Source organism: Pan troglodytes, chromosome 12 (assembly GCF_028858775.2).
Source record: "Pan troglodytes isolate AG18354 chromosome 12, NHGRI_mPanTro3-v2.0_pri, whole genome shotgun sequence".
In the NCBI taxonomy this organism is placed as follows: domain Eukaryota; kingdom Metazoa; phylum Chordata; class Mammalia; order Primates; family Hominidae; genus Pan; species Pan troglodytes.
The window spans coordinates 10,780,661-10,794,679 of NC_072410.2; the positions used below are offsets into that span (position 1 = coordinate 10,780,661).

General features: G+C 45.4%; 1 protein-coding gene across 17 annotated transcripts in view; it reads left to right on the forward strand.

Annotated features, from left to right (window-relative positions):
* The first annotated feature begins 12,131 nt into the window (after window positions 1-12,131).
* RGPD8 (RANBP2 like and GRIP domain containing 8) overlaps window positions 12,132-14,019 on the forward strand; it is a 59,055-nt gene continuing 57,167 nt past the window's right edge. For 7 of the 17 annotated variants that reach the window (XM_054678165.2, XM_024354490.3, XM_054678169.2 and 4 more), the window contains exons 1-2: window positions 12,137-12,322; window positions 13,744-13,811. In XM_054678165.2, the coding sequence (XP_054534140.1) occupies window positions 12,251-12,322; window positions 13,744-13,811 (140 nt within the window). In that variant the 5' untranslated portion in view covers window positions 12,137-12,250. Of the gene's footprint in view, window positions 12,323-13,080; window positions 13,812-14,019 lie in introns of those variants that run through there. The other 10 variants (XM_063789414.1, XM_063789420.1, XM_063789418.1 and 7 more) reach the window with 5 other exon arrangements.

A 14,019-nucleotide genomic window follows, 5' to 3' on the forward strand; every position in this document is an offset into this window, starting at 1 on the left:
TGGGTGCTTGCACTCCTTCCCAGCTGCTCTCCCTCCACGAGGGATAGAGTTGGTCGAGAATGCCCTGGCTCTCTCGCCCTCCGCACGTGCCCTGCGGGGAGGCGTGTGTCCTAGGCGTATTGCGGTGGTCCTCTGTAGGGCACGGCTGCAGTTGTCCACAGCTGTAACTTGCTCATCAAGGCATCTTCTGTTGGCTTCCTTCCTTTCCCTGACTACCGATGTTTCTTGGGATCACCTCCCAAAAAAACTACTGTACTTGTGCTCAAATTCTTGTTCCAGGGGGCACCGTTTGGGGGAACTCGAGCCGAGACGCTGTGTTTGCCGCTCTTCACAGCTGATCACCTTGAAAGTGACGTCCACTCCCACCATGCTGCATCAATTCCTCCTGCGACTCCTACTGACGACTCCTGCGCCACTGGTGGCTTCTCTCTGCCACTCCACAACCGTGGATCTCATTAGGAACACCAGTGACCTTTGAATTTCCAAATCCAGAAGCTACCTTTTTCCTTTTTCTCACTTTTTGTAGTGAGCACCATCTCCAAAAAAAAAAATTTGAAAGAAGATCCTATGATCAATTTTTGCAAATGAATTTGACGTGTGGACAAAATAGACTACTTCCTTGAAAAATCCAGTTTACCAAAATGACACAGAAATACAAAATCTGAATAATTTCACACCTATTAAAGAGATTGATTCTATTCGCAGATAACATATATGTAGAAAATTCTACCAAAAAAAACCCTTAAGGACTACCCACACATACATACCCACGAAATGTTAGAATTTATTATAAACAAATTAGAATTAATAGAATTAATAAACAAATTCAGCAAACTTTTGGAACAGCCCAAAATAATCCAAGAAAAAATTAAGAAAACAATTTCATTTATAGTACCATCAAATAACCCGTTAAGGGAAAATTTGAAAAAAATAAAACTGTCACTTTTCCCATATGATATGGTTCCATACATAGTGGATCCTGAAGAACCTATACTAATTGAATGAATAACTGAACATTGTAAAGTCACTAGATACAAGGTATATATACAGATATAAATTGTATTTCTATACGTCAACAAAGAAATAGAAAAATTTTTTAAAAGATACGATTTACAGTAGCATCAATATAAATGTGAAATAATTAGGAGTATCTAATGAAAGCTGTGCATTGCCTCTACACTGAAAATTACAAAGCATAATCGAGAGAAAATTTAAAAGCATAAAATAAATGAAAGGATGTACCATGTTCATGACTGAAAGACTCAAAATTGTTAAGGTGTCAAATTGATCTATAGATTCAATACAATCCCAAACAAAATCTCTGCAGAGCCATTCATGGAAATTGACAAGGTAATTCAAAAATTTATATAGAAATGCAAGGGACTGGCTGGGCGCGGTGGCTCATGCCTGTAATCCCAGCACTTTGAGAGGCCGAGGCGGGCAAATTGACCGAGGTGAGGAGTTCGAGACCAGTCTGGGCAACATGGTGAAACCCCAGTTCTACTAAAAGTACAAAAAAATTAGCCGGCCATATGTTTTTTAAAACAGACTGAAAATCTTTCTAAAGATTTTCATGGTGGCATGATTTTTAAGATTTTTAAGATTTTAAGATTCCATGGTGGCATGCACCTGTAATCCCAGCTACTCGGGAGGCTGAGGCAGGAGAATTACTTGAACTGGGGAGGTAGAGGTTGCAATGAGCTGAAGATTGCGCCATTCCACTCCAGCCTGGGCGACAGAGCGAGACTCCAACTCAAAAAGAAAAAAAAGAAAAAAGAAAAAGAAACTCCGACTCAAAAAGAAAAAAAAAAAAGAATAGCAAAGGTAATCTTTAAGAAAGTTGGAGGATTTACACTACCAGGTATCAAGACCTGACTATCAAAGTTATAGTATGTAAGTTCAAAGCTGTAGCAATTAAGGAAGCATGGTTTTAGCATAAGAAGGGAAAAATTAACCAATGTAACAAACAGACCAATGTAACCCATGTAGGGAAAACCCATTTTAAGTTGTTTGGGGGTCTAAGTATAGGACACAAAGAAAAGACATGAAGGGAGGAGTAGTTCAGGATTTTGAGGCTTGCTTTTTAGGAGCACCACTCTTAAGCCCACGTAAGAAAACTTTAGAGGCTCTCACTCCGGCCCTGCTCTAGCCACATTCTTCCCTACAGATGAGACGTTTGTGAGGTCAAGGACTTAATGGCCACCAGGAGACTGTCACCCTCCCAGTTTCTAGGATGTGCCAGATATCCGGGAACCAGAATTCACCGTCCAAAGATCAAAGCCTATTTCCTGGCCCTGCTCAGGCTTCCTCCCCGGGCCCATGTCCCAAGGGTCAGTGGCACTGCTGGTGTGCGCACCCATAGGCCTGGGCAGTGGCCAAGGGACGGCTGTTTGGGGGTGAGGAGGAATGGATGATCAGCTGTGAAGAGCAGTGTCCTCGCTTGAGTTCCTCAAAAAGGTGGCCCTGGAACTCACAATTGCATTGTATGTATGTTATAAACAACTTGCTTTATAACAAAGGTGACATTGCAGATGAGTAGGGGCAGAGATGGGCTTACAGATGGAGCTGGGTCAAGGATATCCATATGGAAAACTAAATAAACCTTGACTCCTATCACATGCTGTACTCAAAAATCAATTGCAAATGCGTTATGATGGAATACATTTAAAAGTGAAAGGTAAAGCAATAAAGCTTGCTGGGTGGGCAAAGTGACTCACGCCTATAATCCCAGCACTTTGGGAGGTGAGGTGTTAGGATCGCTTAAGCCCAAAAGTTCAAGGCTACAGTGAATTCTGATCGTGCCACTGCACTCCAGCCTGGGCGACAGAGCAAGACCTCATCTTAAAAAAAAGGACTTTTAGAAGAAAACAGGAGAAAATCTTTATGATCTTACACTAGGTAAATATTTCTTAAGAGGACGCAAAAATCTCTATGAATAAAGGGAAAAAATATGAATGGTCAGTCTTAAAATTAACAAGTCTCATTCATCAAAAGACACCATCAAAATAAATAGGAAAGCCATAGAATAGGATATATATGTGTGTGTGTGTGTGTGTGTGTGTATATATGTACATACATATATGTATGACAAAGGACTCATATCTGGGATATAGAAGGGATTACAAATTAAGAATTAAAAACTGGTAAGCCAATGAACAAAAGAACTGAGTTGAATATTCATAAGAGACAACCTAAGAAGTAAGCCCTGAGCAAAGAGAAGATTTGGAGAAGAGTCATACTGAGAAAGTCAATAAGGGATATGTTTGGCTAAAAAGCAGGCCCACATCTAATAGTTGTATACACATGGGAGCCACATGTCTCAGTGTCTACCGTATATCTGAGTATTTAAAAGTTACAGACCAAGCCAATAAGCTGCTAAATAAAATGTCTCTCTTGCTACTTTACAATCATACTTTTATAAGGATGACCTGCAAGGGCAGGATTTTGAGAATTCTCAGACTCATAAGAGTTCCATGTCAGAGCCTGGTAATACTGGGAGAGATGGCCTTGGCCCCTGACCATAGCTCAGCCCCGTTTCTTCCCATCCCTGACTCCAGCCTGCACCACAGAGGCTGTGCATGCTTGCATGGCCTCTTCCTCACCACAGTGAGAAAGTCCAAGCTCCACCCATACATCATCCCCCACAAACAGTCACCCTTTGGCCACTTCCCAGGCCTAGGGGTGCACACACCAGCATTGCCACTGACACCTGGGACATGGGCCCAGGGAGGAAGCCTGCACAGGGCCAGGAAATAGGCTTTGATCTTTGGACAGTGAATTCTGGTTCCCAGGTATCTGGCATAGCCTAGAAAGTGTGAGGGTAACAGTCTCCAGGTGGCCATAGCACCTTGACCTCAAGAATGTCTCATCTGTAGGGAAGAATGTGGCTAGAGCAGAGCTGGAGTGAGAGCCTCTAGAGCTTTCTTACATGGGCCTAAGAGTGGTGCTCCTAGGAAGCAAGCCTTAAAATCCTGAACTACTCCTCCCTCCATCTCTCTTCTTTGTATCCTATACTTGGACCCCAAAACAACTTAAAATGGGTTTTCCCTCACCCCTACCACCACCACAATCACTCCATGCCTTGCTTACTGTAACTACTTCATAGCTACTCTTCTTGTTCTAGCCCCTCCACCTCTCCCACCTTCCCTGAACACTACCACCAAATTAATCTTTCTAAAGCACAGCATTCATCCAGTCTGTCCACACATCAAATACTGCAGGGGCTCATTGAAGCCAGAACCCCGTTTCAAATTCATGGCTTTTTTTTTTTTTTTTTTTTTTTTTGAGATGGAGTCTCGCTCTGTCCCCCAGGCTGGAGTGCAGTGGCGTGATCTTGGCTCACTGCAACCTCTGCCTACTGGGGTCAAGCAATTCTCCTGCCTCAGCCTCCCAAGTAGCTGGGATCACAGGTGTGTACAATCATCCCAGGCTAATTTTTGTATTTTTAGTAGAGACGGGGTTTTACAATGTTGGCCAGGCTGGTCTTGAACTCCTGACCTCAGATGATCCACCCACCTTGGCCTCCCAAAGAGCTGGAGTACAGGCGTGAGCCACCGCGTCTGCCCGAATTCATGGCTTTTCATTAGGCCTTTCCACTGTATCTTTCCTGCCACATCTACCACATTCCCTCAACCAAATTGAAATGCCCTGATCATCATCAAGGTCAAATAACAGTTTGTCAGATGGAGTTTTAATGTTGAATGTGTATTAACCCTTCCAAAATGATCCACCTACTAGATGGATCATAAAAATCTCTATTCATCCAAACCTTTAATTAGCCAACATTTTCTATCTCACAGTCACACCGAATAAAACATTTATTATTTCTTCAGCCTGAGAGCTTGGTTGCTCTTAAGCACTTTTTTTTTTTTTTTTTTTTGGGACAGAGTCTTGCTCTGTCACCCAGGCCAGAGTGCAATGGCGTGATCTTGGCTCACTGCAACCTCCACCTCCCGGGTTCAAGCAATTCTTCCTCTTCAGCCTCCCAAGTAGCTGGGATTACATGCACCCACCACCACGCCCAGCTAAATTTTGTACTTTTAGTGGAGATGGTGTTTCACCATGTTGGCCAGTCTGGTCTCAAATTCCTGGCCTCAGGTGATCTGCCCACCTCGGCTTCCCAAAGTGCTGGGATTACAGGCGTGAGCCACCGTGCCTGGTCCCCTTGGATATCTTGCTGCACAAGTGTTTATGGATAATGAGTGTCTTTTTAATACAAAGTTTCTGCATGAGCTCTCCTTATTCAGCCTGTAAGTCCCAGCTATGCCCATTCTTCCACAAGAGTGGATTTGGGCCCTTTAATGACAGCTTGAGCTTGTCCAGCAGGGAAAGGCCCTGGAAGGAAGGGTGGTTCTGTATGCAGTTCCTGGAATACACTTCTTCCAGTGAAGTGTCAGGGAAGACACACAGCCAGGTTATCAATGGTGTGTGGAATGGGAGTACACCTGAATATGGACATCCCAGAGGGAGAATGGGGGAGCTCTGCACCCCTCCACAAACACCCACATGCACCTCTACCAAAGATTTCAACCCCTCTGGAGACAGTTTTCTCAGCTCAAGCAAACTGTTCCCCTCTTTGCTCTCTTATCATTTAAAATTCCCCAAAGCGGGGCTGGAATTTCTCAAGAGTATATTCCAGGCCACTCAGAGCTCGAGACATGGAAAGAGGCTTTAAACTCCAGAACCAGGACCTGGGTTTTGGGATGGTGTCAATCAGAAATCATGAGGACTGAGGTTTCCAAGGGGACGATGGAGCTTGTAGCCACTTTAGTTGGAAAGTAACTGTGTCTGGGCTTGTAATTCTGCACAGGCCGTGTGACAAAGCGATGAAGACAGTGGTGCTCTGGGGCCAACCAGGCCTAACATCCCATATCTGCAGTTACTCTAACATCCCATATCTGCAGTTACTCTCTGTGTGACTCGAAATAGGTTTCTTGACCACTCTGGGCCTCAAATTCTGTCTTTCAGGAATGGACTAATGATGTCACAATTGTGAGGATGAAATGACATGTAAAATGCCTAATAAGTTTTATTGGGGCTCTGAAGAAACTCCCCAGGCCTCCACAAACACGTTTATTGGAGGTCTGAAGGAACTCCCCAAACCTCAGTAGTTTAACAGGAGACAAGATAAGGGTGATCAACCCAGTACCCGGAGACCCATTTAAATTAAGCAAACTTCATTAGGCACCAGAGGAAGGTCTTCAGGACTCAGATCTTAGTTATAAATTAAAATAAATTAATCACATATGTCTTTAGAAGGCATGCACACTTACATGTAGACATATAGCTTAGAAGGTAGATAAGCTCTGAAAAATTTTGTCATTTTGAGTTGGTTTGGTGATAATTTCCAGGCCCTCTGAATGTAACCAGTTACAGAAATAAAACTTCTCTTCCTCCCCAGTTCATCTGCATCTTGTTATTGGGCCACGGGAAATAGCAGCCCGACCCTCAGTTTAGTCCAGGAACAGTCACATTGGGGAAAGTTCTAGGGGAGGCCATGGGACAAACTATATCTGTCACCTGTCTGAATCTTAGTAGCCCGTAGCCAAAATATGCCTCTAGAAGATGAAGAGCAGTTCACAGCCTCCTTGTAGAAATGACCAGCAACTCTGTTTGTAGCTTTTATGAACTTTCATCAAGGCATTCTCAAACCTTACAGTTCTTAACATTAGATAGCCAAAATGCTTTGCCCAAAACCCATGATCCCATCTTCTACACCTGGACTCTCAGCATCATACCCCTTAATACCTGCAAAGGCAGGCAGGTATCCTCCATTGCATGGAGGAAATAAGCTTTGTATAGTTGGTCATCAATACTCTGAGTCCAAGGTTAGTACAGGAAATGTCTTTATTGACAGCATTCAATTGCTTTTCAATTAGTAGAAAATCGTTTCTGAGTAGGAAAATGAAATTTGCTTTTCCTTTAATCTGCCTCAAGCACTTAGTACTTGGATTTGTAACTACTGATATTCATGTCTGTCTCCAAAATAAGATGATAGGCTGACCTGAAGAGAGTGCAGTGTTCAGTTTTGTTCCACTAGAACCTAGTATAGAGACTCATACCTCAAAACAACTCAATAATGGCCTGTTGTGTGAGTGTACAGATGAATGAACATTATTTCTGTCCTCAACAAGTTAACATTCTAGATACATGCAAAAATAACTGCAAAAAGTTACAAACAAGAAAGTAAAGTGGAAGCTATACTAGGAATTCCTAATACCAGTTCTCCTGACTGTATCAAAATTACCTTTAAAAACAGTGACCCCATTCCAGAACATTCTAATTAACTAGTTGCAAGTTGGAATCTAGAATTTGATATTATGGGCAAGCATTTCAGATTAATCCTCTTGTCAAAGGGTAGGAAACCGGTAGAAATAAAGTACTAGGATAACTTAGAGAAACAGTTCATTAGTACAGCATTTGTTGGGCTGACAAGGTACAACAGTTTGCAGAAGATCCCTAGTATCCAAATGTCATTTCCAGTGGATTTACTATTTAATTTTACCCAACAAGTAATATCTTCTACAATGAGGTTACTGACATCTTGTAACGTCTTTCACTGTCCCTGGGAAAATAAGATAGGCTGTCCCCCAGGAAGTCCATGATGGTAACCAGCTGTAGACTTTGGGTTGGGTACACTAGAGCCAGGAGTGTACTCTGGAGCAGAAGATTCAGCACAGTGGGGCACCTCAATGGGGCCTGCAGCATTTGAGGAAGGAATATAAGGATGCTGTGTGCCTTGTGGTAAGAAAGCCAAGTGGAGTGGAAATGAGGGACCATTCATAGTGGAAAGACCAGGGGGAGTGGGACTGAGGGACCCTCACTCATGGGAAAATCACGTGGGTAGGCTTAAGAACCATTCACTATAGAAAGGTTAGGTGGAATGGGTGCAGGGTCTGTCATGGACTTCTTTGATGTCCTACAGGGATGCCGGGAGACTGGAAGAACCACTTTACTGAGGCTATGAATGAGAACTTTGATAAGCATTATGAAAAGAAGATGGCAGGGTCCACACTGAACTTCTGCCTGGAGATCTGAGAGGAACAACAACAAACTAAGTGACAGAGACTATGCCAACTATTTCGCCTTTTATTCTGTTGAGCAAGGAACTGTGACTGAATGTGGAGCTTATGAGCTTCAGTCCATCTCCTATAGTGTGGCTAGTTTGCTATAATATTAAAACATGATTTAAAATATCAACAAACCAGTTACTCCATTAAATAAAATAAGAGAATTAGAGAGCAGAGTCCGCCTACATGAGTTTTTTTGTTTGTTTGTTTTTTAAGTACAGGTATGTTTTATTGTGCATGACAGATAAAGCAAAAACAAACAATTGCATCATGCATTCCCATGTGTGATCCCAAGTAGATTTCACAAGAAAATTATGCATAGGTATTACAAGCCCCATTGTTAAGAGAAAATGTAACAGCTTGAAGTGTACATTCTATACTTTTATGTATAAATAATAACTTCCAAGAGAAAAGAGCTGATAAGTACATTTCAGAGTCACCATTTCTGTAATAGAATGATATAAAAATAAATTACTACTGCAAAATATCAATCAATTGCAAAATGATTACTGCTCTACTTTTGGCTTGTAACTAATTTTCTCAATCGAAAGAGTTTGAGTTGGAGAAATTAGTCAGTGAGTACTCCTGTAAAAAATCTTCCCATGATATAAATAAAATGCTTAATGTATCTAATCTATAAATTGAGATCTGGGACAAATGCACCATGACTATGCATTGCTATTCTCTTAATAACTATGCATTGCCATTCTCTTAATAAAGAGTCTCTGTTGCATCACTCTAACAATAGACCTCATATAACAAATATGACCTCAGATTTAATATAAACTTAGTGCTTCAACCATGCCCCAGTGAAGACCTGGTTTTTGATATGACCAAGTGCAATTGTCTTATTAGAAGAGAAGGTCGTGAGGGGCCTTAGTGAGTAGGTGGATGCCAACAGGGCTGATGGCCTCAGAGATGACAGCGTGTAACATGGAAGAAAGGGGGGAAATTTGGAAAGACTTAAACTCAGAAATAAAATTAAAGAAGTGTGAAAAGGTATTTCAATTAACATCTTGAAAGGAAATCAGGAACAATATACATAGCTCCCAGTGCACAGAGCAAAGTAACCTCCCTGTGGTTGTGATCATTGTCTCTACCTTATCGTAGTGACAAGGCAGTGCTATTGTTACGCCAGGCAAAGGGGAAATGACATCCTATTCTCTAGTCAACTGGATGGAAGACAAACTCAAAGGTAAAAAATAGATGATGAGATTTTAAGAAAAGAGAGCAGCTGGTCCCTAAGGCCTGCTGTAAGGAAGCAGAGAGGATGAAGATGGGGGCATTTGAACCAGCCCAGAGGGGACCCTGGGGTGAAAGTTCCCCATCAGGCATCACCCCACTGCCTACATCCAGCCAGATAACCCAACCACCTGAATTACCATCCTCATATTTAGTTGGTGATCCAGAGAAGAGATTTCCTCTAGTATTCCTTAAAGGTATAGCAAGAAAAAAAGAGATTCCTTGATCACTCCTGCCTTGTCAATGCACTGGAAGACTGGTTCACAGGGCTACTGTGCTTTGTAATTGGAGACATGAGAATCCATAATGATTAGAGAGCTCGGGCCCCAGGTACTGTCAGAGTCCACAGTCGACCTCAGAGAGGAGGAGGCAGATTAAAGGAAAAGCAAATTTCATTTTCCTACTCAGAAATGATTTTCTACTAATTGAAAAGCAATTGAATGCTGTCAATAAAGACATTTCCTGTACTAACCTTGGACTCAGAGTATTGATGACCAACTATACAAAGCTTATAGCTAGGGTTTTGAACTACAGGGATAGACTAAAGATGAGTGTTCAAAGCTGCTCAGAGGATGCACGAGCCTTCAAAGGGAAGTTCATGGTTGAGGTGGGTATTGTAATCAAAGTGACCAGCACCATCAGCATCACCTGAGTACTTGAGAGAAAGGCAAATTTGAGGGCTACTACTGGATCTATGGAATCAGTATCTTGGAGTGGGGACCAGCAATCAGAGCTTTAGCAAGGCCTGCAGGGGTTCTAATGTGACTCAAGTTTCAGAACCACTGACATTGGCTGTCTGCAAACAGGCAGGGTGAAGGGAGCAGAGATTCAAAATTTAACTGAAATGAGTCACTTCTGCCTGAAAATTAGGTTGAAAATTATTTTAGCATGTAGGGTAGAAAATTTTTTAGAGTTCAGTTAAGGAAAAGAAATGCCACCAACCTTTCCTCATAAATTTTGAGATGGAGTGATTGAATATGTGAGCAGGTACCGCAGTGTGGTTGGCCATGGGATTATCCTTCATTACATCAAATGAGGTATGGTGGACAATCTTGTTTATAACATCACCTGACAAAGTTTTCTCCAAGAATTCCAACACCTTGTGGATCTCATGTTTTGGATTCTGATCATGGGAGAAAAAGGCATTGTGAAGAGGGAGGAAAGAAGAAGAACTTGGCCAATTAAAGACACAGCTTTTTAACAGAATAACATTGTCAGGAGGGTTTCTGGGTCTGACCTATAAGTCTCAGTGCCACTTACTTTTTTAATATCCTCGTAGAAGAGGTAGAGGATCTGGTGCTTGTCTTTTGCAGCCCACCATCCTTTCACATGTTCAAACCAGGACCCGCCAATAACTGGAAGAAGTCAGAGCACTGTTAGTTCCCAGTACTGGGACAAAACCCAAGGCTATAAAGTAAATTAGTGCTCCTTTGAAATAAGCTTCTGTAACTTTCGTTCTGGTTCCTTAATGAAGTGGAAATAATTTTCTAGTAATAAAATTTGTCTATATGGTGTAAAGCAGAGATTTATAGTACACATTTATTATATGTGACTTTGCACACATTGACTATATCTTGTGACATGTCTTAAAACATTCGGCAATAAAATTCTTCCCCTGTTCCTGGTAAACCATGTTTAGTTTCAGACTCAACTAATTCAGGCCATCCTATAAATGGGTAGGGTCCTCCTGCTGCTTTCCCTGTATAGCTGCACTATGCAGTTTGCAAGTTCCTCTTCCAAAAGAGACTCAGCAGCAGCAGAAAGAGGGGTGCCCTCCAGGAGAACTTCTATTTCCAGCTGAGGCTGTGTCTACGTGGTAAACATGGGATGCATTTTCTTTTCACTAGTTGGTAAGAGAATGAGTGGACACCTGAGTTAGCCAGCACCATTTTTATCCCAGGGATGTTTTAGTGTCCCTGATAGGTCGTAACTTCTGGCAGCTTCCTGGTTTGGTTCTGGGCAGTCATTATAAACACAGGAGTTATCTTTATTCAGGGTGAGCTATGTTGCAAGCATTGTGCTAAGTGGATGTGAAGATTTGTCTGAAGGATGATGGAAAACATTCTCCAGAGGAAAATGACCACAGACCAAGTGAGCAAGTGTGTGAAATGCTCTCTTTTGAATCAGGACAAACAGAGATGTAAGTTTGCAGTGACTCGAACTTTGGCATGTGTCATGGTGACTGGTATCTGTGTCAGCCAGGTTCTCCAGAGACACAGAGCAATAGGCAAATCCAGAGAATACATTAGTTCATCCTTATGCACAGGGGATATATCACATGACCCCCAGCGGATGCCTGAAACCACAGATACTACCAAATTATATTATAATAGTGTTTATGTTTTTTCCTATACATAGATGTGTATATTACTTTAATTTTTATATTAGGCACTGTGAGTGAATTACAACAAAACTAATAATAAAACAGAGCTTCTATAACAATATTCTCTAATATATTTACATCTATGTGAATGTAATCTCCCTCTCTCTATCCTTCTTTCTCTTGAAAGACTGTAATATTTTTGGATTGGGGTTGATTGTGGGTGACTAAAACTGCAGAAAGGGAAACCAAGTATAAAGGGGACTCATCCATGTATATGTATGTATGTGCATGTTTTACATATATGCATAATATATATGTGTACACATATAATTTTATTTTTTTTTGAGGTTTCATTAGGGTGTTCTATACATAAGATCACGTCGAGACACCCTCAGACCACAGGGGGCTGCCAAGAGCCCGGCCCAGTGCAGCTCCAGCGCCCACGTCGCCAAGGATACACAGTGCTGACGCAATACTCACTCAAGTTCGTCACAGTGGTTCTCCGCCGGCTACACCGCTGCGTGACTGGCTTGCAGGCACTTTCCTCTTGGAAGTGGCGAGTGCTGCGGGACTGAGCGGTGCTCTCACGCGTCTCGGGAGCCAGGTTGGCGGCGCGATGAGGCGCAGCAAGGCTGACGTGGAGCGGTACGTCGCATCGGTGCTGGGCTGCACCCCGTCGCCTCGAGAGGTGAGTGGGTTTCGAACAGACCGGCGGTCTCGACCCGGCCGGGCGGCGGCGGCGGCGGCGGTCTCTGGGCCCGGCCGGGCGGCGGCGGCGGCGGTCTCTGGGCCCGGCCGGGCGGCGGCGGCGGCGGTCTCTGGACCCGGCCGGGCGGCGGCGGCGGCGGCGGCGGCGGCCTCTGGACCCGGCCGGGCGGCGGCGGCGGCGGCGGCGGCGGTCTCTGGACCCGGCCGGGCGGCGGCGGCGGCGGCGGCGGCGGTCTCTGGACCCGGCCGGGCGGCGGCGGCGGCGGCGGCGGTCTCTGGACCCGGCCGGGCGGCGGCGGCGGCGGCGGCGGCGGTCTCTGGGCCCGGCCGGGCGGCGGCGGCGGCGGCGGCGGCGGTCTCTGGGCCCGGCCGGGCGGCGGCGGCGGTCTCTGGGCCCGGCCGGGCGGCGGCGGCGGTCTCTGGGCCCGGCCGGGCGGCGGCGGCGGTCTCTGGGCCCGGCCGGGCGGCGGCGGCGGCGGTCTCTGGACCCGGCCGGGCGGCGGCGGCGGCGGCGGCGGCGGTCTCTGGGCCCGGCCGGGCGGCGGCGGCGGCGGCGGCGGCGGTCTCTGGGCCCGGCCGGGCGGCGGCGGCGGCGGCGGCGGCGGTCTCTGGGCCCGGCCGGGCGGCGGCGGCGGCGGCGGCGGTCTCTGGGCCCGGCCGGGCGGCGGCGGCGGTCTCTCGACCCGGCCGGGCGGCGGTGGCCCCGACTCGGCCGGGCGGCGGGGGCCTCGATGGCTCAGGCGTCATGGTTCCCGACGGGCGCTGCTCCCTGGCGCGCTCTGTTGAGGCGCCGGCCGGCTAGCGCAGTCCTGTGGGCGGCGTGGCGCTTGCAAGCGCAGGAAGAGTCCTGGGGGGACCGCGGTGGGCGGGAGACCGTTGGCGTCGGCGCTTCCTCTTTCTCCCGGCTTGTTCCCGACGGTGCTCGCTCCTGGGCCCGTCCTGGCCCGGGCTTTCTGGCCGATTGCGCGCCCCGTAGTACCCGCGCGGCCTAGTTCTCGGGGGCTTGGGCACCCGGGTGCTTTATTGGCGGGTTTCTTCCCATCTCCTGGCGGCGGAGGTCGTACTTCCTTGGCCTGGAGGAACCCAGTGGGGACTGACGCAGCTCCGGGTGAGCTTTGGCGGCTGTGTCGAGTGACAACGTAGGCATCTCAGCGCGGACATTTGCAGTGGCTGACCAGCCAGGCTGGTCTCAAACTCCTGACCTCAGGTGATCCGCCCACTTCGGCCTCCCAAAGTGCTGGGATTACAGGCATGAGCCGCTGCACCCAGCTCTATTTTTTGTTTTGTGATAGGAAATTATAAAACATGGAATTATGCATTTGTCAGGCTTTAACTACTTTTGAAAAAATGTTGGAAAATATTTCTGTGTGAAACATAAAACAACTTTTAATTTTTTTTTAGAAGTCAATGAAAGGATTCTATTTTGCAAAGCTGTATTATGAAGCTAAAGAATATGATCTTGCTAAAAAGTAAGTACAAACCGTAACATGTATTTTTTTTTTAAAATCAATGCCTTTTCTCACTTTCTTCTTTGAAATAGGTAAAAATATGTTCTTAGTAGTTCTTCCTAAGTGTATTCTGGAATAAGGGATTTATCACTCAAGACTGATGCTAAGGACCAGCCTAGATTCCATTGAGATTGAAACTGCAATTAGTGTTTTCTGCATGCTGCTGCTT